The sequence below is a fragment of the Alosa pseudoharengus genome, unplaced genomic scaffold (genome assembly GCF_046254945.1).
Source record: "Alosa pseudoharengus isolate Yale_2024_CS ecotype anadromous, Long Island Sound unplaced genomic scaffold, YU_APseudo_1.1 YU_APseudo_1.1_scf_5, whole genome shotgun sequence".
In the NCBI taxonomy this organism is placed as follows: Eukaryota; Metazoa; Chordata; class Actinopteri; order Clupeiformes; family Clupeidae; genus Alosa; species Alosa pseudoharengus.
The window spans coordinates 2,219,718-2,247,471 of record NW_027468837.1 but is presented as its reverse complement, the minus strand read 5'-3'; the positions used below and the strand labels follow the sequence as shown (position 1 = coordinate 2,247,471).

The window sequence follows — 27,754 nt, the reverse complement described above, 5'->3', positions numbered from 1 at the left end:
AGTCGGCTGCTTTCACCTCAGTTGCACGTACTTCTCTCCCTCCATCTAAAATAACAAAAAATCACAGGTCTGATAGTGAATAGGTTGTTTAGTTTTATTTTACATTACTTCCACATAATCTTAATCACCACCAACCATGACTCTTTTCACTAAAAGTATTTTTGTCACTGGAGGACTCCAATATTGCTTGGAGAGGTAACATTAGTCTCAGAGCTCACTATAAGTGTTATTGCCTTGGTTAAACCATACATAGCATACCAGCTTACAAGCAAACATTGATTCATGAACATGAGTCAGGAGATATGACAGAAAACATCTAAACAGCGTATGCATACACATACACACCGTGCATAGGCTACTACAGTTGCGTAAAGACAAATTACCCCCATAAAATTATGTGTCGACGTGTAGGCTTGGGTGTAGCTGCTATGAGCTCCCATCATAGTTAGCCACCCAAAAACCTCATAATCGTAGCAGCCAACCTTACAGCCTAAAAGTTAAACAATACTAAGACACATTTCTAACAAATCTTCAGTCATGTATTGATGAAAACAGCAGTCAATGAATAAAATCCTTACACCATCGGTGATCAACACAGTCTTCACGTCGGTAACATAACATTAACGTTGTCATTCATGTCAGATGTTTCTATCTAAGTAAGCTAAGCAACTTGGCTACAAACAACTGTAAATTGTGTTATACATATTACGAAGGAATGAAAGGTTTATTTGACAATAAAATACCGATTAGGTGTACTTGACATGAAGTTGCCAGTCATGAAGCACGGGAGTGAACTTTATCGCGACTACGCGTCAAGGACATGTTGCAGCCTCTCCTGATGCTAACGTTACCTAACTTAGCTAGTTTTCTGTATCATCAGATGACAAGCAAGCAACATCGTTCAAAATACAACAAATCGTTAAAGTTTCAGTCCTAGTAGGTCTGTAATCTTGGTTGACATATAGTAACCCCCCAAAAATGATTGAAAATAATGAGTTTACTAAAGATTACGGTGTGCTAAAATACAAGCTGTCATATCAGCTGAAGTGAACACACACACGCATTATGTTACGGCCATGCATACAAGGTGTAATTACCAGCAAAAATAACTTTTAAAAACGATTTTGAAGTAATAACATGGATAACAAGTAGTAATAACATAAAAAGACTTGTTTTTACCTCAGATGATCCAGTAGTTTCTCCTTTAGACGACGTGAAGATCAACGATGCATAGTGCTTCCTGCTGTTTTTCCTCTAGTGGAGGGAGACGTCAACTCTTAATTTTTCCTTCACGTAGTAAAAGTAATTCGCGCCACAAATCCCTTAACCAATCATATCGCCAGAAAGCCTATGATGTGACGTTTTTGAGGAAGTTTTCATTGATAAAATTGGTTGGGGTATGGCAGAGTTATTAGACTGAACGTCATCGGTACTGGGGTACCGAAATTAGAACGTGCGGTCTGCAAAGGGTTAATGGATAAAAAAATATGTATCCTTAATATGACCATCAGGGAACGTCCCCTAAAGGTTCCCTAAAGGTACAGTTTTGTGCAACTATTTGGGAACCTTTAGGCAACATTCCCTAAAGGTTTCCTAATAGTTGCACAAAACTGCCTCACTAAAAAATTTATTCTTCATAATGACCATCAGGGAACGTTCCCTAAAGGTATAGTTTTGTGCAACTATTAGGGATTTTTGCTTCTTTGCTCACATAGGCTACCACTGCCTGGATCCCATATACAAAATCACTCACACCAGATTTGCAGTTTTTACCTGGTACTCATAAAATTGTGACTTAGATCGCACATAGAGCTTTCTTATAGATTCTGTTGTGTTGGAACAGTTTGCAGTTTTTCGATTTGGCTGAATGTAATGACTCATCGTTTAATGTTCAATGTTTAATTCACTGGCCCACAAAACTGGAAGTACAGAACAACCATTCAATTCTGTGAGGTGCATCATAGACTCTAATGGCTTGTCATTTTAAGGACAAACATAATAGTGATCATTCAATCCTAAGGGCAATTGGCATTGATCACATACCACAAACTATAAGGGGAGGGAATAGGCTAAAGCAATTGAACCAGCAAGAGTTTTTGGATTTTAAATTAAAAGCAGCCCTTTACCCAGGTCTCAATGAAGATTTAGAATACTGCCATTTTCTGTAAAGACTTATGCTTATTTTCCTATGTATGTGTGATGTACATTTGTATGTTTGTCTATATCTGATGGACTCTTACTTTGCTGTGTGGATTCGAGGCCCCCTGTTGGCCACCTATGTTTTGTCTGGTTGTGGCTACCTTTGTCTGCCATTAGTTACTTGATGATCCAATGTTCACACCCACCCATATTGATGTTTTAACCAGACTTGTCTCAGAGTCAGATTGTTCACTTCCTGATGAAGGCTTTTGAGCCGAAACACGTCAAAGTGTTTTTTAATCATGATCTGCCCATAACATAAAGGCATTTTAACTTTTTCACCTGATGAGTGCCTATGTATCTTCTAAGTTTAACATTTTGGTAACACTTTACTTGACGGGTGAGTTCATAACACATTCATAGCAGCTGTCATAAACTGCACATAAAGCATTCATGACTGTTTCATGAGACATGACTCAACATTCATACCAAACCTTTAATGAATGTGGAAGACATAACGACGACAACTTGTCAAAATAAAAGTCCAACAATCGCAAAGCAGCATTGCCGTTTTTCTCTTCAGCCTTTGTAAATATTTCATGAATATCTTATGAAGTCTACATCGAATGTCACTTTACTATACAAGTTGTGAAGTATTCGTAATCACTGAGTTTAACTCTGGTAGGTAAACTAGCCTACATTCAGCTGACCTGTATTTGTGTAACCTGGAACGGTTGGACATTCCAAAGATGAGAAATCTGCAAAGGATAGGCCTACATCATAAAACAAATAGCCTACATTTTATGAAACAAAAATATTTGCTTGCCCATGTTCTGTCTTTTTGGCACTGGAGTAGACGTGATCAGGTAAGAGGTTTGATCAAAAACGGCAATGCTGCTTTGCGATTGTTGGACTTTTATTTTCACAAGTTGTCGTCTTTCTGTCTTCCACATTCATGAAAGGTTTGGTATGAATGTTGAGTCATGTCTCATGAAACAGTCATGAATGCTTTATGTGCAGTTGATGACAGCTGCTATGAATGTATTATGAATTCACCCGTCAAGTAAAGTGTTACCAACATTTTTATAACCTTTCGAAACACTTACAACGTTTACAATACTTCGATTTGTCTGTAGAGAACCTCACCACACTACCACAGAAGTGTCATTCTATTTTGAACATTGTCAGTGGTGAAAAATAGAGTTTTTTTTTGACGTGTGTCTTTGCCCTTTAACTGTACATTTGCATTGTTAGACAATTTGGTGTTAATCCAAAAATCAATGCTCAAAACTGCACCAATTAACGTTATTATGCTCTCAAACAACTGTTTAAACCTGTTAGCTTTTGGAAATAGACCCTAGGTTGTTACAACAAATTGCACAACTAATCCGCTATCGAGCGCTGTAAATATTTGTAGATGTCATACAGGCTACAGATGCTCAGAGGCTCTCCCTATTAAGTCAGGTTCTGCTCAAGGTTTCTTCCTGGAATATGGGAGTTTTTCCTTGCCACAGTTGCCATATGGCGTGCTTATGGGGGGTAAAGGGTTAAGGCTGCCAGTCTTATGATATGTTATTTTCTATATTTTTGATATGTTGCTGAGTGGATCATAAACGGCCCCAGCAATGAAGAAAAGTGATTGATAATGACTGACTGACTATTATTGTGTTACATGCTTCAAATGTAAAGCACTTTGAGCTGCATTCTGTATATGAAAGGTGCTATACAAATAAAGCTTATTATTATTATTATTATTATCATCATACAGGTTAGAAAATATAATCTGAACTATTTTCTGTGATGTGGCCTCCATACTTAACTGCATAATAAAGCTAGAAGAAAGATTCCAAAATTATGCATTAATTTATTTCAATTTCACCTTTAAATTTCACCATTACCCTTGAGGATGCCGGACAGCACCCCAGGGTGCCGCGGCACCCCGGTTGAGAAACACTGCCACCTTTAAACTGTGCCTTTGTGACTCAAAATGTCATTACAAGTGCTGTACAACATGAGCATGGTCCTTACATGACACCATCATCAGTGTATCAGTTCAACTCAGTAATTGTGAAGAAACAGAATAAATAGTGTTTTCACAGGCATGGACATGTACATGCTTCTACAACTTGTTTGGAGTCCACCTGTGCCTAAATGAAATCATTGGACATTATTAGGAGAGGCACACATCTGTATATAAGGTCTCACAGTTGATGGTGTATGTCAGAGTGAAAATCAAGCCACGAGATTGACAGAAATTCAAGAGATTGTCCATAGACCTGCAAGACAGGATTGTATCAAGACACAGATCTGGGAAAGGATACAAGAAAATGTCTGCAGCATTGAAAGTGCCCAAAAGCACGGTAGCCTCTATCATTCTTAATTGGAAAATATTTGGAATTATTAATAACCACAGGTTACTATTAACCTATTATTAGTTGCTACTAAACTATTATGAACTTTTATGCTTTTATTTAACACTTTGACAGCTATTAAGTAATGTTAACGTTAGCCTGGATAATAAATGTTTGCGGAAACGTTATGGACTTTGCTAGTTAGATAATGCTAGCACAACAATCATTGTAGCAGCAACTTGGACCAGTCAAAATTATTTGTTTCTGGTGGATAATCCTGGATAACATATTCTGTGATAATAATACAGTGCATTGCTTTGCATTAGCTCCTGCATCAGATATTCGCAATGCGCCTCCAAAACTCCTCCAGTGAGGCGGCGGAAGTAGTCCAATTATTTGTCGGATTATTATTTATTGTGTAAAGTCGCAAACCTATATGAGAGATGTCGTTACAGAGCTCAGGGACAACATGTGCTGTTTGTGGTTGTACACAACTGGATTAAACTAATCCAGTGGCTTTAACGTCAGTATTTTGAACATCAGCCTAAAACTAAATCGGAGCGTTCCTGTCAACGATGGATGGTATCATTGTCTCCCAAAAGACGACTAATCAAAAGGAAAATGTCTGAAGAACTTAAACTTCCCCTAAGCCCCTTAAGAAGCGGAAGTCACTCCCACTTTTGATGCAAGGCCTCATGGGACGTAAGAAACTTGTGGATACTGTTGAATGTGTCAGAAGCAACTGGAGGTTTTGGCACAAACGTACAATAGTTATATTATATTTTTAAGTATATGTCTTTCTATTGTCCTAGCAAAGGCAGTAAAGGAAATCAGGTAACCCTTTACTTGACAGTATCGACAAGAGTGACATGACACTTTCATGAATACATGACACTGTCATGAATACATGACAATGTCATGACACATGAATCTTAACCCTAACCCTAATCCTAACCGTAACCTTAACCCTAACTCTATACCTAACCCTAACCTTAAACCTAACCCTAATCCTAACCCTAAATTGTTATGACAAAAACCGAATGTCACTTAATAACAGAAGTGTTGTCATAAACGTTTATGACTTGTTCATGACATGTTCATTACAATGTCATGTCACTCTTATGTCGATACTGTCAAGTAAAGTATAACCGGAAATCATGTAAGAATAGGGTGACCAGACGTCCCGAAAAATTCGGGACAGTCCCGATATCCAAGCAGTTGTCCCGAATCCCTAATTGTCCCGAAAATTATACTCAATCAGAATACTGAGTAGATATTTTCTGATAAACATTAAAATTTCTGATAAACTGTCCGTAGAGAGTCTGAGTCGACTGCATGCAGCCCCCGACGGCAGCTAAGTGTCTGGATGCAGCCCGGCTATAAATAAATAGCCTAGGCGCAAGTGGCGCTTTTGCGCAGTACAGTATATGCGCACGGTAGGCCTAGGCTTTACCTTGACACACGCACACAACAGACATAGATTTTTCATAGAAATTGATTACTTTTAATTAATTTCAACATATTATTGATTATAATAGTCCATATCTCATTTCAAGATTTCACAATACAAAGAAATAGACTAAACGATTTAGTCTGTGCCATTCTCAATTTCACAACGTAACTCATTTAAACCAGACCACCGTCTCAGATAGGCTATCCTCAGTGTCATGTAACTTATACACAGGGGGAAAAGCACTAACTGGCAGAAATTAATAAAGCCAGCCAAACTATGTTCTAGTAGGCTAATGTGTTGAACCGTGGAAAATTAGACGAACAATTTTGGAGTTTGCACTGAGATTTTGTCAGAGATTGCTAACAGGTGTTTCAAAATAGCTGGGAACTTTCCGGAGCTCTGAATGGCAGAGGATAGCTAGATCATCAGACAACATAATCATTGTAGGCTGCATTATGGGCCATAATTTATGGCTTTGTCAATCAACATATAATAGGTGAAGCGTAAGTTCAACAGCAAACAGGACTTTTCAGCACGTATCAAACCACGTAGGCTAGCCCAATGAACGCCTATGCAAATAGACAAAACACTCACATCAAAGCAGGGTGACTTCTTCAGATTTGCGAGTGCTGTCAAATCGATACGGTTTGCTCATATAGTCTAGTGGTGTGGTGAAGTGTCATGCTGCGTTCAAGAGCATAGTGTAGGTCTACGTCCCGTAGTAGCCTATATTTTAATTTAACGTCTTTAATGGTAAGAGATCGCACAGGGATGGATAATGAGCGGTTGTTTAAGATTAAATTACAATGCCAGACACCTTCAGATATGAGAGACCCCCTCAGGTTTTTGACTTTGTTGCTTTCATGGGAGCCAGTCCTCACTCTATGGGAGCTCGGCTCCCTCTGGCTCCCACGTAATTCGAGCCCTGGCATTAGGCTATTATCCTTATTCTGAAAGGTCTGATTTGCACTGTTACGCAGTCATTGTTTTTTTTTTTTTTTCCCACAATGACATTTTGAGTTCATGATTTCTCTGTTGTATTTTGAGGCAGACTTGATGTTTGAATAAAAATGTGTTTTGGTACATGTTTGAAAATTCGCTGTAATTGGTGTAGGCGGGACAAAGGCGAGCTGCACTGATGACGACGGTGCTGCGACGTCCGGAATCATCTAGAAAACATTGCAAGATAGCTACCGATGAACACCAGTTGTTTGAAACGGCTTTGGCCGCTACAATAAAGGATTTAGATTTGGCTTTTCAACTAAAAGAGGAGCAGATAATCGCCCTCAAATCGTTCCTTTGCAAGAACTGGATACGTCACACCGTGAATTGTTGTGATTGGTCGTAGCGTTATCCAACTGCGTGCAGTGAGAGTTTCAAATGCATGCTTGGTGCCGCCCCTCGAATTGGGCCGTTTTCATTACTCGTGGCCAGACCCTTAATCTGAAAGATTCCAGGGTCTGGTTTACCAGGCTACATGTCTGAAAGACAATAGACAAAAATACAAGGATGTTTCAGCTGAGTGTGACATTTTGAGCTAGAAAAGAGACACACATGTACTCACAAATTAATTGTGTTTGTTATGTCTGTACAGAGCAGTGCCCGCATCAACATCTCAGAGGGTTCTTGTCCAGAACGGATTATAACCATCACAGGCCCCACTGAATGTGTGTTCCGAGCCTTCACCATGATCACAGTCAAACTGGAGGAGGTACCTGATGTACACTTACACACAAACATGCCTGGGGATCTCTGACAGGGAATTTGGGATATTGTAAATAATCATAGAAAATGACAAATGGGAAAGTACACCCAAACGCAAGGCCACCAAGGTATCCTAGAGCAAAACACACTGCCCAGTGTCAGAGAGCTTGGTCTCAGTGGCAGGTAATGGATCCTCCAAAAGGACAATGACCCAAAACTCACACCTAAAAGCAACCAAAAATAGCTAAGTAAAAAAAAAAAAACAATGGCCTATTCTGAAGTGGCCCTACATGTATATGAGCCTTGATCTGAATCTTACCTCTGTGGAGAGAGCAGACACGTGCAGTCTGTAGAGGGCACGCTTCAAACAGTTTGTTTAGGTAGAGGGGGCCAAACTACCTGTTGACCGATGCAGAAGTCTCATAAAGAGCTACAGAAAATGTTATTGCCTCTAAAGGTTGTGCAACACACTGTTAGGTAAAGGGCACTATACATTTTGTCCATTTAATTTTAATTTGTTATTGAGTCAAAAGTAAAGTCAGGTTTGCATTAAACATAGAATAAACAATAATGTATGTTAATTACTTTTGTCACTTTATAATTTAAATATTAAATAACTTCAGGGAAAAATGGAGGGGTTCTTCTTTTTTCGAGCATACCAACACATTTGTCAATGACTGTATCCATCTTTTTTCCTGAGTGCACACCTGTAGGATGGTGAACCAAGGACATTGAGCTATAAAATAACTCATAAATAAACAATGAATGATGATAAGCTAAATCTTTCACTTATCTTGGATAAGTGTACATTGAATGGATGGGTAATACTGGATATGTTTCTAAGAATTGTTTCTGTGGAAGAATGCAGTTAAACCAAACTGCTCACATTGGTCTGGTCATTTTATGGGTAATCGTGAAGTATTTCAGCTGCAGTTTCTTTGTATACTGTATACCTGGGGCCAGATTCACAAAAAGATTAATAAGAAAAAAGTTAGGGAGGTCGTAATAATGTTCTAAAGCGTAATTCCCTAACATTATTGTAAGAATCATCTTATTTCATACAACATTCTTAGATTAGAATGGACCTACCTGTATCATTCAATAACAGTGTAATCTACTGTCGAATCGTGAAAATAACATTTTATGACAGATGCACACAATATCAATCCCGTTTAAATCTGACTAGCAAGTTATCTAATGTAGCTTTGCTAGCTGTGTATCATTTGTGTTCTAAAGAATCTTTGGTATTTGATAGCAAGGGGCTGGCGGACCACTGGGGGCAGATCTGGCTGTCTGCTGTCGTTTTGCTCATCGGTTCTCTGGCAGTCCGCTGGCAGGTTGCAGACAAATTGCCCAATATTTTGCCACTATTGTTCTAAAATCTTTTTCATTCCTTCAGTTATACTCCATATATTATTAATATTAATTATAAGAGTTGCCTATAGTAACGGGGACGCTGGCGAGATTGACGCCGCTCCGGCTGGCTTGTTTACTTTCAGTAATTTTACTTTTTCTCACGAATACATCGATCATTTTCTTTGATTTTCATACTCAGTTCATCAACAAAGTTCAATAGTTATATAGCTACACATTTTATCATCTCTCCGCTGTACTTGTTTTTATACGGAATTGAAGTCTGCCTGCGTCTTTGACCGGAGGATGCAAGTAACCTAACGTTAAACTCCATCGCAGTAGCCTAAGCCAACAGCGCTCTAGGACTAGGCCTACTTACCCACAACAAATTCCTGCATCGGCTACATCTGCTGGAGTAAGGATGAGGAAATATTTAATAAGTGAACTTTACCGGTTATGGGGGAACCATGCACCTTCTGCGGAGCTTCTGTGTCAACGTGACATTCTCCGACGTCCAAAGTATATCCACCGTGGATCTCGTCGCAACAAAATCTGCATGGCTCGCAAAGATGACAAAATAATCCCCTGTCTCTGGACTGTTGATCGTGGTCATTTGAAGCCTGATCGACAAGTTGACCATACTGTGCTTGCCCGTCTGCCCAGATCGGATGTGCACAGTCAGTCAAACCGATTGAAAGCTGGATTGTTCAACATAAGATCCCTCACCAACAAAGCTTCTCTCGTCAGCGACTTCATTGTGGACCATAAACTGGACTTTCTATGCCTGATGGAAACGTGGCAGCAGAGCAATGATTTCTTCCACCTGAACCAAGCAGTCCCACATGGATTTGTTTACATCTGTAAAGTCCGCTCATCTGGGAGGGGAGGTGGTCTCGCACTGCTCTATCGCAAGAATGTGAAATTGACACCGCTATCTGTGCCTGATCACACCTCTTTTGAACTGCTGGCTGTTAAACTCAGAGGACCCGCACCCACCATTATTGCGGTATTGTACAGACCACCTAAACCATCAAATATGTTTATTCCTGAACTTTCAACTGTTCTTGCTGCTTTGAATGCAATGTCTCCTAATGTCATCCTGATGGGGGATTTTAATATACATATGGACAAATGTTCTAATGCATTTACAAAAGACTTTATGGATATGCTTGACTCCTTTGGGATCACACAATATGTTGACTTTCCAACCCACAACAAAGGACATATTTTAGATCTGGTCTGTTGCTCTGGTATCAAGCCTGTCAATATCAGTACTGCTGAACTACCCATCTCTGATCACAAAGCTGTACTGTTTGACACCCATCTGCCTGTCATGAAGTCCAAGGTTCAGCTTGTGATGTCATATCGCAACATTAAAAAGGTGGACCCAGAGGAACTCACTTCTCTAATTGCCACTTATCCCTCCCCTGCTTTTAATACTACAGACTTGCTCCTATGAAGACTCAAACAGTTTCATTTGTGCACTCCGCTCCTTGGTTTACACCTGAACTTTGGCATATGAAATCCTTGGGCCGACGCCTGGAGCGGCTGTCAAAAAAGACTGGTCTTAATGTACACAAAGACATGTATTCTGAACACCTGCATCAGTATAAAAACGCACTCTGTGTTGCAAAAACATCATACTAGGACAAGGAAACACCAGTGCTCTCTTTTCTACTGTTAATGGTCTCCTTAAGCCACCTGATAACATCACCCACCAGGAACTCTCTGATGAACGCTGCTCAGCCTTCCTCAACTTTTTCAATACCAAAATTGAGGCAATCCACCAACAATTAGAATGTTCCATTACTCAGTTGAAACAATCATACTCACTGAGCACTCTGGGCTCACCTTCCATCAATGAACTCCGTGAATTCAGTCTCCCTGCTGAAAGTACCATCTGTGGCCTCATCAAAAAGTGCAATTCCTCCACCTGTCAGCTGGACCCTCTTCCAACAAGCCTGGTTAAGAGCTGCCTGCCATCTATTGCTCCGATGATTACATCAATATTTCACACCTCTCTTCTCTCTGGCAATGTACCACCATCCTTTAAAACTGCTATTGTCAGACCAACACTGAAAAAACCTGGATTGGATTCTGACAACTTCAACAATTACAGGCCTATTTCCAACTTGCCTTTTCTCTCCAAAGTTCTTGAGAAGATAGTGGCAACTCAACTCCAGGATCACCTGAAGGACAATGACCTCTTCGAGCCATTCCAGTCTGGATTTCGTCCTATGCACAGTACTGAAACGGCCATGATTAAGATTACTAATGACCTCCTCTGTGCAGCTGATGATGGACTTTTTTCCATTCTGATTCTCCTTGATCTCAGTGCAGCCTTTGACACCATCTCCCACCATCTTCTCCTGGAACGTTTAGCCAATATCGGAGTGCGGGGCAGTGTTCACCAGTGGTTCACCTCCTATCTCTCTGGAAGGACACAGTTTGTACAAATACAGAGTTGCAAGTCTGAGAGCAGTGCTGTGACAAGAGGGGTACCCCAGGGGTCTGTGTTGGGCTTTCTGTTGTTTATTATCTACCTCCTCCCACTTGGCACTATCCTCAGGCAACATGGTATTCAATTTCACTGCTATGCTGACGACACCCAGCTCTACTTATCTACAAAACCCACTGCCACTCTTCCTCTAGCTGCAATTACTGCCTGCCTGCATGACATAAACTTGTGGATGACACAAAACTACCTGAAGCTGAATAGTAGTAAGACTGAGCTCTTAGTAGTTGGCTCCAAATCAGCTCTTGCTAAGATGGAACCTTTCACCCTTTGTATAGATGGCAGCACCATCCCTTGCTCCAACCAGGTCAAGAGCCTTGGTGTCATACTGGACAACACACTTTCATTTAGTGCGCACATAAACAGTATGTCTCAAAGTGCTTTTTCCATCTAAGGAACATTGCACGGCTTAGCCCAGCGCTCACCCAGCAGAGTGCAGAAGTCCTTGTAAATGCGTATGTGACATCCCGCCTTGACTACTGTAATTCCATCTTGTCCGGAATCCCTAACAAGCTACTCCATCAGCTCCAACTAATTCAGAATTCTGCAGCAAGGATTATTATAGGCTCCAAATCCACTAGTCATGTAACACCATTACTGATGCAACTGCACTGGCTTCCAGTTGCCTACAGAATACATTTCAAAGTCCTACTCCTGGCATACAAGGCCCTACACAATTATACCCCCACCTACCTCACTGACCTCCTAGAAGTCTACACTCCTGCCCGCTCACTGAGATCCTCCTCAGCAGGTCTACTGCATGTCCCTAATGTGAACCTCAGCACCCAGGGAGAGAGGGCTTTCAGCTACATAGCCCCCAAGCTGTGGAATTCACTGCCAGACTACATGAGACATTGTGACTCAATTACTGACTTTAAAAGCACACTTAAAACATATCTCTTCAAGATGGCTTATGGACTGACTGACTGACTGATTTTTACTTTTTATTTTTACTTTTACTTTTAATTTAATTTTTTGAGCTGACTATAATTTTACAACCTTTTTGTTTTTGTTTATTTGTGAAGTGACCTTGGGTGACATGAAAGGCGCTCTAAATAAAATGTATTATTATTATTATTCATGACAAGTTAAATTTAAAGAGATGGTCCAACGGCGGATCACAAGTGCCACGCCACCGGCGGCATACCACCAGCGGTCCGCTATCTGCCAATCTGATTTTGCTATCTGGGTATGTGGAATGGAAAATGGAAACATTTAGGGCCATATTTTAGCAATCTGAAACATCTGGTCAGAGACGCAAAGTTTAAAGACAAAAGGTCCAGAGGTCCAGTCTGCATTCGAATAATTATGCATAATTTAACGGTGTGATTTTGTGATCATTGTTCAAAATGTTATGATTATTAATTAATCAGTCATGGGTGTGTTTTGGCCCTAACATCCGGTAACACTTTATTTTAAGGGGTCCTTATTCCAGTGTATCTATATAATGTATAATAAAGTAACCTATGTAACAATATGTAATATCACATACTTATATTGTCCATACATAATGTATTTTTGTGTACCTACAGATCATACGCGTAGCTACGGGCAGGCCTGGACGGGCCTAGGCCCGCCTACTAGTCAGCCTTGCCTGTCCAAATAGAGGGCTTTCCTTCGTTTACGTTCACCATCTAAAAAAGACGCGCAGACAGCACTCCGCTGAGAGCTCAAGAATCAGTCAAATCGCGAACAGCCTACAGCTCTATTTAAAATGTTTCTACGTAATTGTCAGCTGTGATCAAATGCGTTCAATAAATTCGACTTTTATGTCATAAATATAACATGCCTATTACTAATGTTTGTATGGTGTATATAATAGGCCTCTCTTATGTTCAAACAAATTGGCATTGCCCACCCGTTTTTTTCTGTGCCCACCCATTTGAACATTTCTGGCTACGCTACTGCTACAGATCAGTAGTACACATTTAATAAGAAGTGCTTGTTACAATACTTTGCCTCATAGGCAATGACCAAAACAGTTCTAAGTTATTTACTTTGACTATTGACTGACAAATGGTCACAATCGAAAACATAGCCTGAAAAAAAACTTAACCCAATAATGTTCGAATGACTATATAAAAATCCTACCGATGTTTATCCTGAAAATGAGTTGTTGTCTGGGACTCGTTGTTAAGGGCTACTTACACCTTGTGACAGTGCGTCTTCACCACTGTGCCTTATATGCATTTTTCGCTATAGACCAGGTTTTTCTTGGTCAGTGGCGTAATGATTTTTAGTGGGTGTAAGATAGTAATTTTTGGATCATGCACCAGACCACACCTATTTTCTTTCATTGACACACCCGTGGGAGCAATGTTCAATGGAAGTGGGGTGCATCTCAAAAAAATCATCTCTGACTTTGAGGGCCAGATGTACTAACACTTTTGCGCCCACTTTTGCACCGCGTATTTGTTCCGCAGCGTGCGTGTAAAATCATGAAACCGCACTGAGGTAAAAGCGCAGACTGCCTGTCGCGGGAGCTGGAAATGGCAAATTGCACTTTTCCGTGTCATGCATGCATATGCATTCATGGGAGGGTCAAATGGAAAGTGGGAGTTTACCGTTAAGAGATGGGAGGGGAAGCGTAAAGAGCGCCCAATTATGTACTCCGCGGTATGTACGAAAATTGCCCATGAAAGTGCACGTCTATTCTGCGCCTAAATATTTCCGCCTTGTAAAAGCAGGTGTTAATCAAATTGCAGTTAAATGCATCAATAAGAGAACCTTTCAAAGACAACAGAATCGCTATTTAGAGCACCAGTTTTGCGTCTTTGTACTATATCAAAAGCAACCTTAACTTTCGTTGCCTTTCAAATGTCTTACTTTCACTTTCACATCATCCACTTAAACTTTCCTACTTGCTAGATTTGACCAATCTTCCATCACCTACATGCACAAGTAATTTGAGTAGAACTACTGATTTTCATTATCTCCCTGCTTGTTTACATCTTATCATGTATTGTATTATTTCATGATCGCTAAACGTTTGATTCTTTTTAATGTCATCAGTTAACTTCATTCAACTGCGCTTGTGCTGTATGTAGGCTATGCCGTTCAGTTGTGGACGTTCGTAAATTGCGGTAGGGGGGCGGATAAAGGCGTAGATTACCCGATGAAGTGAAAGTTTGATAAATACCACGTATCACAGCGCTCGCTATCTGCAGTTTGTCCATGGCGCTAATAACGCTACGTTCGCAAATGTACCTACATCTGGCCCTCAGTGTCTTCGTTTGATGTCTGTCACATGTTGAGATCATTTAGTTCTGCCTTCTCATTATTGATGCATTAGAAGAAGAGAGGGAAGGAATAGTGCAGTATCAGTATAGTCTAAGATTTAACCCTGGATCTAACCCTTCTCCTTAAGTCCACTGTCATCTCCACAGTCTTCTTGGGGTTTAACTCCAGGTGGTTCTGACTGCACCATTGGACCAGCTGTTCCACCTCCTGTCTGTAAGCAGACTCGTCACCATCCTGGATCAAACCAATTTTGGTGGTGTCATCTGGAAACTTCAGGAGTTTTACAGACGGGTTCTTTGAGGTGCAGTCATTAATGTAAAGGGAGAAGAGCAGCGGGAAGAGGACACCCCTGTGGGGTACCAGTGCTGATGGACTGGGTTTTGGATGAGATGCTCTCCAGTCTGACATGCTGCTGCCTGTCAATGAGGAAGCTGATGATTCACTGACTGGTGGTGGCAGGCACGAGAACTGGGTGAGCTTCTGATGTAGGAGTTCAGGGATGCTGGTGTTGACTGCCGAGCTGAAGTCCACAAACAGGATCCTGGCATACTTACCTGGGGAGTTGAGGTGGTGCTGTATTGCAGTCCCATATTGACAACATCATCTGCCGACCCTGTATCCTGTATCCTTCAGGTGGCTCAACACCAGGATTTCATGGGTTTTTTGGGGACTGGGATGATGGTGGAGCATTTGAAGCAGGAGGGCACTTCACACAGCTCCAGGGACCGGTTAAAGATCTGCATGAAGATTGGCGCCAGCTGTTCAGAACAGACTCACAGACAGGAGGGGGACACTTGATCTCCTGCTTCTGAAAGAGCCGGCACACATCCTTCTTGCAGATTGTTAGCACAGGTGGGGGGAGGTATCCAGGACTGAGATACCAACTATGCAGGACTTTTACAGCCAGCACTGGAGGAGAAAGACCAAACGGATCCTCGCTGACCCCAGTCATCCCAGCCACAGTCATTTCACCCTCCTACCATCTGGTAGAAAGTACAAGAGCATGTGAACCTGTACCAACAGATACAGAGACAGTTTATATCCACAAGCCATCAGGATGCTGAACTATCATTCTCATACCTAATCTCATGAACCTCACACCTCCTCAGGGTTTTCATTTTTTCTCTTTTTTTTTTGCAGCACTTGCCACTTTTTTGGCCTATTTGCCATGGTATTATCTTGGTTAAATATGGAAAATATAGGCTACACTCACTCCGTAACTAACAAGGATCAGGTGAGGGGCGGAGACACAGGCACATGGAACAGAGACACATGGCAAACAAACAAAGGAGCACATGGCACAAGACACAGGAAGTAAACAAAGCAAACAGGAAGACAAGAGGAGCAAACATGATGGAAAAACATTAGACGGGGAGAACAGGGGCCTGTACTACAAAGCGGGGTTACTGGCTTATCTGGGTAACTTCGAGAGTAACTTGATCACGTGTGGCATAACTTCCCGATTAACCCGTACTACGAAAGGTGGATATATTTTAACCTAGGTATGCTGCCATGGCAATTTACGCTGCATCTCAAACCTGCTCCGAGCAGGTTATGTTCTTGGTTAACCCGAGGTTTCCGTTAACCACACCCTTTATAAGTACCACCCCTCCACTAACAATTCGAGACGATGACGGCGTACCTGATGATCCATACGACATTGGAGCGCAAATCGTGAGGGGCTCTCTTCGCAGGGCGAGGGTTTTTAGAGACCGCCAGAATCCGCTGATATACCTGGACGATACCCTCTATGAAAGATATAGATTGTCAGCTGAGGGAATTCGTTATCTTTGTCAGCTGATCGAGGCTGACGTCTCTAATGTCACCCGCTGTAGCAATGCCCTTATGTGGACAATTCATGTATTCCATCGGTGATGCTGAACATCTGAGCAAAAATACTGTATGTCCGAAAATAAATCGGACATACAGTATGCTGAACATCTGAGCAAGAATAGCCTACTGTATGTCCGAAAATAAATCGTATACATTTTTAGCATAAACTTGAATGTCATATTACCCTGCGCGTAAAGGCTGCATATTTCCACAGCACCAGAATCCGACCGCATGCCTCCCTCAACCCCCTCGACCTCATAATCGGCCTTCCACTATTATTTGCGATGGCCAACTCCTCTGCTACTGTAAAAAACACTCTGCCTTTCCTCCTCCAGTAGTGTTCAAAGACACCTTTTTGTTGTTAGCTGTAAAACAGGCCAAGTGGAGTCTATAAGCATACAACATATTTTCATAATTAAGAAATATTAATGCAAGCTATAACTAGCCTATATAAACCTACCATTCTGAATAATATTTTTATGTTTCATTTTCACCTGCTGTCATGTGCGTTTGGGACTGCATCTGAAATGTTCACAGGATTAGGCATACACTAAATCAGGCAAAGGGGGCTACTTAAACATTCAATTATCCTTATTAATCTATATGCCCACTTCTGAATTGTGTTGCATCTGCAGGCCTTTTTATGAACTCAAAATATTTAATTATTTCAACACATTTCAGAAATTCCACAAGCTATTAATCCTCTGTAACACATAGGCTATTTGAGGAACATGTGGAAATAAAACTTTACTTAGGCATTTAGGCTACCCGATCTGCAATACGTTGCCAACAGCCTTGACTTGCTTTGTTTGCTGCCGACGTATTTGATTTTTGTCGTAGAGTGGGTTTTAATTCCTCGCAACTTGTCATAATAATTGTGCATTCCTCACTCGTAAAATAAGTTGATCGCGTTATCATTGAAAGTGGTGACTTGCATTGCAACCCACCCCTTTTATGTGAGCGTGCACAAACTCCAATCAGGTTAACCCCGGTTCAACAAATCAACTTCTTAATCAGCGTCGTAGTACTGATTAACACCAATTAAAATAACCAGGTTTTGTCAACCCTGGTTTAACAAAGTAACCCTGGGTTACATCTGGGTAGGTTAAACTCCCTTCATAGTACAGGTCCCAGCCCTGTGATCACCTGTCTCTTAGACCCCGTTTCATTTCCCTTTGTTTGTGCCCTTCGTTTACATGCAAACAGAGAATTCGCCTCTGAAAACGATTTTGAAAAAAAAAATGTTGCACGTTTGCATGTAAACTGAGAAAAATTGAGTGTGCCAGAACTTGCACCTGGGCAAAAAAAGCGACCTATGTTTACATTTTGTTCAAAAGAAGAAGTAATTTGTTGCTGTTGCTATTTTTGGGATTCTGATTGGCCAATGTGGGCTTGAGCTTCTCGTTACACTTTGAAAACGGAGTGGGTGAAATGTCCGTTATGAAAATAGCCGGCCACGTGTAAACACAGCCTTGTTGTACCTTGTTTCTTGTCCACCTGTATCCTGTTATCCTTGTTAAATCCCTATGTATGTAAACCCCTAGTTTTTTTGTTCTGTTCCTTCTGTGTCATTGTTATATTGTCCCAGGGGCAGCCGTGGCCTACTGGTTAACGCTTCGGACTTGTAACCGGAGGGTTGCCGGTTCGAACCCCGAACAGTAGGAACGGCTGAAGTGCCCTTGAGCAAGGCACCTAACCCCTCACTGCTCCCCTAGCGCCGCTGTAGCAGGCAGCTCACTGCGTCGGGATTAGTGTGTGCTTCACCTCACTGTGTGCTGAGTGTGTTTCACTAATTCACGGATTGGGATAAATGCAGAGACCAAATTTCCCTCACGGGATCAAAAGAGTATATACATACTTATACTTATACTTACTGTGCTGCACCCTGTGAGTAAAGTTTTGTAAGAATACTATTTGAGTTGTCCTCCATACGGGTCTACAAAGAAGCAGTCCGTGACAAGTAGTCTATACAGTATGGTATTTCAAAAGGCTGTCAACAAAATTAACATAGTGTCCGATGATTTTTTTTATGTAGCCTAGGCCTACAGTATATCTAATGTTATATATAAGAAAACAATTTAACCACGCCAGTGCGTGCGTTGTTTATTAAAACGGTAGGAAAATTCTGAATCAAAGATGGTGCTTTCCATCAACAAAAACAGCATGGAGTGAAAACCTAATTTAAATTCCCAGACATTTAAAGGGGCAGCAATCACTCAATACATAGACCTACACCACAACTAAATTAAATGCTTTGAATAGCCTACAAAACACTGCATTTATATGACAACTGCATGTAGAACTACACTAATCTAGTTGATGAGGAATTAAGCATATAGCATGCAAATTTAAAGCATTCAAAAGAGGAAAGCTTGATCAGTCGACTGTTAAAGTGTTCACATAAAAGGAACAGCAGGCCTACAGAATATTCCAAATAGGCTAGTTTCCTTTCACAGTGACAGAAGCTGGAACATATGAGTTTAATCATGTTAAATTCTAAAGCATCTATCTAGTGACAGGAGGTTTTAGGGGGGAAAAGAGAACAAACTCTATGTAACCTACCTGATTCCACAGTCAATGTTCAGTATTTGGCCTATAATTTTGCCTATAATGTCTGACATTTTTGAATCCATGAAAATGAACCAAAATAATTTCCTATCAACAGCTGAAGATTGTGATTTACACCACTACAAAAACAATAGTGACAAGCTAAAACTAATGAGAATTGTTAAGCTTACCTAAAAGTACCCATAATTAAGACTGACATTTCAAACTGTCTGTCTTAAAACTGCAAAATACATTTACATGAATGGATTAACCTTTCACTGTAACATTTGACAGGTGACAACCTTGCACAATGACAGATAGCTGTGAAGAATAATACACTTTTCAGGAATCTTAACTTATTAATTCTCAGGAATCTTAACTCAAATCTTAACTACGCCACCAGGCAACATTTTCATGTTACTTAATCATCTTCGTAAATCGGTATATGGTTAAATGACTCATTACAGGGCGAATGAAGACTCTCTCGCCCGCCCCTACTGCCTGTAGGAAGAATATCCCGCTTGCAAGTGCAGTGTATTGTACCCGCCGACCTTCAGTCTCACATAGTCTCAGACATCGCGAGAAGCAGGATCAGTTTACATCCTGCATCCACAGCACAGAGGCAGGCTAACGAAACGCTAACGCGAAAACCCTTGACGGAAGATGCAAAGAAAAGGGAAAGAGCTTCAGAGCAACAGTAGTTCCCAGTACTGACCATTTATAAACTGTGAGCCATAGGCACAGCACTAGCCATAGGCTAGTGGAGCTGGTAAAAGTATTAAAGTGACAGTGCACCATTTATAAATGAATTAAACAACATCAAATGAACAGTATTTATTAAGAAATTAATTTTCTACAACAAAATTACTTCGTCATTTAAATGATACAAAACATTATATATATATATATATATATATATATATATATATATATATATATATATATATACATATATATACACACACATTATTTTTTTGTTGTGTGGCCCGCCGGCCAATTTTCAAAACCCAATGTGGCCCTTGAGTCAAAAGTATAAGTCAATAGTGTTAAGTATTTTTTTGGTGAATCCAGGTTTGTGAATTCGGCCTCTGGTGTTGTTTTCAGTTCTTATAGTATGGGAGCAGAATAGACTTCTGAAGTTCGTCTACAAAAAGAACCAAAACGGCCGTCTTTGCCCATATAAGGAGATCCGGTTGTTAATTGTAGCTAACTACCTATGGCAAGTTGCATTGCAAGTTAGCTCTGGAGTAGCAAAAATCTAAGTGTGCCGCCTTCACGTACCGGAGATCACAGTGTCCACTCGAAGGCAGAGGACAACAGTGTGTTCAGGAAAACGTCTGCATTTCAGACTTTTTCATCCCAGCAAGAGTTTAACAGGTGCGATAATTCAAAAACCCCATGTTATTTTCCAATAGGAAAAATTGCCAGATACCGGATGTCAAAGATGGCTGCTTTTTTGTAGGCGAACTTCAGAGGTCTATGAGTACTAACTAGTCATCATGCTTAAAACCTGGGTGTGAACTTGGTTCAACTTTGAAGCACAATATAAGTTAAAATGTTGATTTAGTGGCTTTGTATTTGTATACAGAAGGTATAGCTGTGATTCTCAGTATCACATTTTCCCAGTTTGTGTACATTAGACACATATTCAGTGGCATACTGTTGGAAGCATCTTCCTTTTCATATTTACTCCTCTCTTCTTATAAATGTCACTCAGGACCTTACTGCTCTTGTGGCCAATGGTACAGTCTCCAGCAAACCTCCAGTTACCTTACGACTGGTTATTCCTGCCAGCCAGTGTGGCTCACTCATTGGAAAGGGTGGTTCAAAAATCAAGGAGATCAGAGAGGTGAGTTGTGAAGAAAATAAATATATTCTTCTGCTTCCTTCTTTCTCCTCAAGAAGACCTCTAACTCTTTCTGTCTCCTTGTCTTTGCTGTACTGAATAATGTATGCATTATGATGCCAGTAAGGCCTCATTTATTTTAAATGTATTGTCATATTTCTGACAGTAGGAATGAGGTAATGTGTAATGTAGTGTCAAGCCAACAGTTAAAAAAAACTGTTTTTCCCGTGGAAAGCTCACCAGACCATATATCTCTTCTTCTTTCTGGCAGAGCACAGGAGCTCAGGTACAGGTAGCTGGAGACCTCCTTCCAAACTCCACTGAGAGAGGTGTCACAATATCTGGCACACAGGACGCCATCATCCAATGTGTCAAACTTATCTGCACTGTAATATTGGAGGTAGGATTTACACAGCTTCCAGACCAATCATTTGATCAAGAACACACAGTTATTGAACTATTACAGTCGCCAAGTCTATTTAAAGGATATGATTTCATTTTTGTACCTTTGACAGAGATAGGGAGAAAATTTGCATGGAAAATTAAGAATTAAGAGGGATGAAGCAGAAAACTATGTCAATGACTTATACTAAAGCTAAATAGGCTGGCACACAATAAGAAATAATGCACAAAATTAGGTGAGAATGGGTAGCTGTAAGCAGAGGGTTTCTACAAGTGTATCAGGTTGGAGTCAAGGACTTCAGTAGCTTCTCTGCTGCTTGTCTGAATGACCTTTGGAATTTGTATTCACTAATTTAAATGTTATTGTGGTGAGTGTTGCTTTCATAGTGTTTATTAATGACCGCCGTCCCCCCCCCCCCCCCCATCATCAACATTCTGAATTTTTGGTCAACGATTCCTGGAACACCGAATTTGCCTGTATCATGCTACATATACTTCACTTACATTGTCAAAATGTAGGCTATGCATTTTGTATCCTTTTTGTGTGTGGTCATTAGATCCAGTGTGCTTTTCAGTTTGTTTGGTGAGATGAAGATGAAGATGAAGGTGCCCCCCCCCCCAATCTACCACACAACTTTGATCATTGTAAGATTAGCAATAAACGTCTATCAAATATATAAATAGCAATCAGTAGCCTAACAGCTTAAATTTTAAAAGTTTGATCAATGCATTAAATCTGTTCAGTTAGAGAAATAGCATAAAGGTTGCCACCACACAGCCTTGGTAACATTTTAAGACTAAGCCATAAACATGTCAAAAACACATAGGCTAAATAAGAATCAATAACAACTTAAATGTGAAAAGTTTGCTCAATACTGCAAGATAAGACACCCACTGTTTCCATAACACACTTGTTACACAATAAGCAATCAACTGTTTCAATAAAATACTTATAACTTATATTTCACCCGGCTGGTGAGACTACAGCATTAAAAGGATGACTGATACATGTTCAATAGATTTTTTATTACGTTTTCAATGTCTGTTAAAAACAACAGGAACAAATGCAAAAAAGACTGAGAGGAAGGTACTGTATGGTGACACTGTAACATAAAAAGGAGGTCTAACACTCATTTATGTTTCCAAAAAATAAAAAGATTTCAATTTCCAAAGTTTGAACAACAATTGTGTGTGAACTACACAAAAGACACAATGTAGAAGGGATGGGTAGCTCTCCATATACTCTGTAAAACTATAAGAGGGACATGGTAAGGAGGATGCAGCAGATTTGGCTGGAGTCAGGAGAGTTATGGGAGGTGTGGAAGATGCTGGATCAACACAACTCCCTTTGTGTAAGACGGTCCCATTGTGGGGACCTCCAACATAAAAAATTATCTTATCGGACCATTCCAGTCATATATCGCACACCCTTCTTGTCCTCTGCATCCTTGGTCCTGGATAAGAAGAACAGGCACAGTGGAGAATGGAGGGAGAGAACAGAGCAGGTAACATACTATGGGACAACACATTAAGTAATAAAAGCCTAAGAGGCCATCTCCAGCAAGAGGCCAGGGTTTTACATAGCCTACCCATACACAGCCAACCATTTGCAAGGCTGGTTGGGGGTGCTACACATCCACACAAAAACTAACTAGATGTACCGCAGAGCGGTACAAAATATGACCGCCGCCCAGTCCAGCACATTTTTCCACAAAAATAAATCACGCTGAAAGGCCTACAGTGGGCAGTGCTTCGACTTGGCCAGCTTCATTCGCGGTCCGCGCGTGGGATCACGCGGTATCACGCGACTTTAATTTGTATTTTCCCAGTGAGACGCTGCAACAACCCAAACAACCGGTAGATGGCTCAAGTGAGCAGGGTGTCTCGTAAAAAGAAATGGAGCCTGGAAAACCCTACACAGACTTCACTACAGACTTTAGCAGACTGGTTTAGAAATAATTTAATAGCCAGAAATATGCCTGCCCTGCCCTAATAAAGAAATATTTGGTTAACTGCGAGTGAATCCCGTTTGCTGCCGTAGAAGAAACGCAGGACAAATTAAACATTCTGGTTTTCTCCGAGTGCAACGATGATTGACAGACATCATTTGGACAAAATATAGAGCATATTAACCTCCGTTGCTCAGCAAAATGCCTTCCTGTTACGTCCTGTTATCACGGAGTCACAGGAGATAAACGATTTTTGATGGTCACAAGTTTACTTCATTAGCGGTTTATTTTTTTGATTATTAAAGAGTGTTTTTCATTTAAAGGTTTGACTTCGTGCTTATTCAGTAGAGCATTTAGTGCTCTTCCCAATCCCAGACGTTCACATTGCATGTTTGTTTGTAATGGATGCAACCGCGAGATAGGCTACGCGTTTGACGGCAATGAGTTGTTAACACACATGAACCAAGACATATAGCCCAGCAGCAATCTAGGGACTGTTCGTTATTTATTGAAGGGGCCACCGGAGGAATTTTGAGTGCTTCAGTCAAAAGTTGCATGACCCTCCCTTGCCTGCTAGAAATTGTTCAATGACCCTCCGACATAATTGTTAAAAAAGACATGACCCTCCCCTGCCAATTGTCGCTCCGCCCGCGCTGCTTTGCGCCACAGCCACACACTGTGATAACGTTCTTAAATCAATCTTTCCCATGAGCTTGCATGCTACCAGTCCTTCCTTTTCAAATGTGTTGCGCCTGTTTGCACAATTTCACAAATAATCATATGTGATTAATAATATGACAAATAATCCCTGTGCACGGGGACCGAAACAATGCATGCCAACTTTTTCTGTGTTTCTCACGTATTTTAACTTCCCCCCGCTGTTTATTTTTTTGATTATTAAAGAGTGTTTTTCATTTAAAGGCTTGACTTTTTCAGAGGAGCATTTAGTGCTCTCCCCAATCCCAGACGTTCACATTGCATGTTTGTTTGTAATGGATGCAACCGCGAGATACGCTTTTCATAGGCGCCGATACCGTGGGTGCTCCGTCTCTCGGGCACCCACTGAAAACATCGAGCACCCACGTGTGCCAGCTTACAGTCCCGGCTAAATTTACATTAATTTAAAATCAAACATCGCAGTTTTTGTTAAATTCAGCATCTCTCATAATGGATATGTTGCTGTCAATTCCCTACTTCATATACTACCAACAACAAAGAGTAGCATAGGCCTACTGTGCACAGTGCACTGAGGACTGTAGCAGCCCAAGGTAACCAGTTGTTGTAGATGAGAGGCAACCCCTTGTTTCAGATAGCCTGGACAACATGTTACCTGGGTGTTGCCTACGTTATTAATTAATGGTAGCCTACAATAGTTAATTGATTCGCGTAACATATTAGTTGGCTCAAAGAGTAGGGAATCAGGATGGAGAGAGTCACGCGTGTGTTGCTTTTGCGGGATCGAATCCAGTTTAATGCTAGTTTTCAAAATGTATTTTTTACATGTCTTTTGTCCGAGTGGCTGTAATGTAGCCGAGCGCTCATGGCGTATGAAAAGCGACTTCAAACCGCCTAAAACAACTTGTTTGTGAATGTCTGACAACTGCTGCAGCGCATGCACGCGCAAGGAAACCAGTAGGTGGAGAAACCAGAAGGCACACAACACCGGAGCGATTTTAAGGCTATTTCGCATAGGCTACTCAATGGTGCTATTTCACACGCATTATAGCGACCCCCACTCACCGGGGTTAGGTGGAAGGTGTTAATAGACGATTGGCGTAGCCTACAGTGGACTAGGGCTGTCAAAATGGCTCAAAAATGACGTTCGAATATCCCCTCTAAAATAAACACATGTATTCGAATATATTGGAATATCTAGGCTATATTATTTGCGCATTATGTCAGTGATGCGCATCATGTCATCTGTTTTTAACTTTTTGTATGGTTATTGCTTGACAGGGGGGATCCCAAGCAGCTTTCAGCCATAAGGCATTTCCTAATTCACCTGACACTGATATTCAAAATGTTGACACTATTTCGGCATAGCCTATAAGCAGTTTAATTAAATGTAATGTTAGTTGTAAAAAAACGGGCTACTTGGTGAGGCTTGGCCTCACAGATGCGCTCGTGCCTTAAATGGCAATACAAATCTTCACGATAGGCCTATTAACTGACCGCCCGATTCACGGCAGGGGGGGGAGGGCATCAGACATTTGTTCCCAATGGTCTATGAATTGTTAATCCCGGCCCTTCCCCCAACGAACGCAACTTTCCACCTCTGAGACAGCTGAAAAGAAGTCTAGAGGACTCCTAACTCACTAGAACTACTTACTGTAGGCTGCGCAAACCACAAGCCTGCATTCGAGGCAGGCCTTCTGTTGAAGAATTTTATATAAATCCTGCGCTAACAGTAATCCTCCTACCCCCCACCACAGCTGTGGATAGTGTGGCATGTTCACGCTTTATGTCTCCTTCTTGCAAACTAGGCCTATAGCCCAACCATTTACGTCTTCAAAAAATAACAACTTGCCAGATATGCCTTCATATCTTTGGGCTTCATTCAGCATTTTGTTCTTCCACTGGAAATGACTCTTCTACATTTGCTGCCTGCTGCATCCTTTCTGTTTGTATTGTTTAGAAAATGTTTGAAGTCTTGAGTTAATGCATTAAACATTGTTTGCTGGTAACCAGCCACAAATAGCCTACAGATTCTTGCGTGCGTTCTCTCCAAAATGTACCCGTTCTATAGGCTGGCCAAGTGCGTAATTCTGCGCATAAAGCAGATGTATTTGTGTATTGTACAGAAAAATAAAAATAACCTGTCAAGCAGTCAATTGACTACATTGCAGTCAATAAGTAGTGCAAATTATGAAACCAAAACGTGGGTCATAGTTGTCTAAGCCTCTGCTGTGCCAAACCCATGAACAAAGACGCATTGATATCTGCAATAGTTTTTTTTTTTTGGCGAAACAAGCTCACAGCCGAACGAGTCATAGCACTGAAGGGAGAGGGATGTACAAGTTTTCTCCTGTGCCTACGATATTTAATCCAGTGTTTTGTCAAGTTGCAAAATGCTATTCGTTTTAACGATTTTTTATGATAGTACCCTATACAAAAAGTACTTCATACTATCTTAATTGCTTTATACTCAATACTTGACCAATGGCTATTGCATCTGTCTATTGAAAGTGAGAATGTGGCATGTGATCTACTGTGTAGGCTTCATTAAATAAAATAAACAGATTGCTAATGGCCTACAAGCTGATCTGGGGTGCGTTTCCCGCTTTTTACTAACAGGATGCATCGTTCAACTAACCAACATGTAAGTTACGACTGTTTCCCAAAACTGTCGTACTTACATAGTACTGTAAGTTTGGACCATGATAGTTTCCAAACTTCAGTAGTCTGGACTAAGGTGGTTAATGACGTTTAGTAGCACGTGAACGGGCACCTGCACATACTTCTGTGGCGCATTGCGTTAAGGCCGGCAGATGACAGCCGCCGTTGCACAGCAGTTACCAGTCCCCTGTCCAAGAGTTCGAATCTGGGTTAAGACTTTGACCACAATATTGACATCGTTGTTTACCTAAGTTTATCTTTTGTGCAGATCATATTATCAAAATCAGAATCAGCCTTCTTGGCTTGGTTTGCGTAAACTAACAAGGACCCCCCCCCCCCATGAAAATCAAAGGCTACATATTCTCAGCTGACCCGTCAAAAAGTGCGCACCACCTTATTATTATCTGCAGGTGTGTGACTTTTACTTACGTGCACATGGCTGCAAATTGACTTTTAATTTATGTATTTTCTGCCTTGGGCATTTTAAAATATGGATGTATGGTGGTTAGAAGTGTAAATATCAATTAGAAACCTAAATATATTTATAATTATTAATTTGCAAACAAATAACTGGCGTCAGTGACATCTTTGACATGAAGATCCCTGGAACTATGCTTCTAGCATTCTACCACAGGTCGAGAAGTGTAGTTTTAGTACTTTACGATAGTGGTTGCGAACGTTCGTTGCTACTATGGTTTTGGGAAACACTAACGTAGTGTAACGATGCATTGGACTATGTTCCAAATATGAATGTAATTCTGCGGCATAAAGCAGATGTATTTGTTTATTGTACAGAAAAATAAAAATGACATGTCAAGCAGTCAATTGACTACATTGCAGTGAAGAAGTAGGGCAAATTAATTTACGAAACCAAAACGTGGGTCTTAGTTGTCTAAGCCTCTATAGCGTAGCCTGTTAAAAACGTCGCAGAAGCCTACCCAAGGCTACAGATTAATTCTGAACAGTTATTTCTCTACTGGCTCAATTATCACACCACTGTTTTGATTTGCGTAGTTACGTTAACCCAACACTGACAATAATGTAGACAGTAAATTTCGATTTCCGTTACCACCGTGTAGTCAAGCC

At 40.8% G+C, this 27,754-nt stretch overlaps 1 protein-coding gene across 2 annotated transcripts in view; it reads left to right on the top strand.

The window, feature by feature from the left end:
• Positions 1-27,754, top strand: part of pcbp4 (poly(rC) binding protein 4) — a 227,472-nt gene that overhangs the window by 93,317 nt on the left and 106,401 nt on the right. For both annotated transcript variants that reach the window (XM_076267921.1, XM_076267920.1), the window contains exons 5-7: positions 7,538-7,654; positions 20,853-20,984; positions 21,253-21,381. In XM_076267921.1, the coding sequence (XP_076124036.1) occupies positions 7,538-7,654; positions 20,853-20,984; positions 21,253-21,381 (378 nt within the window). The remainder of the gene's footprint in view (positions 1-7,537; positions 7,655-20,852; positions 20,985-21,252; positions 21,382-27,754) is intronic.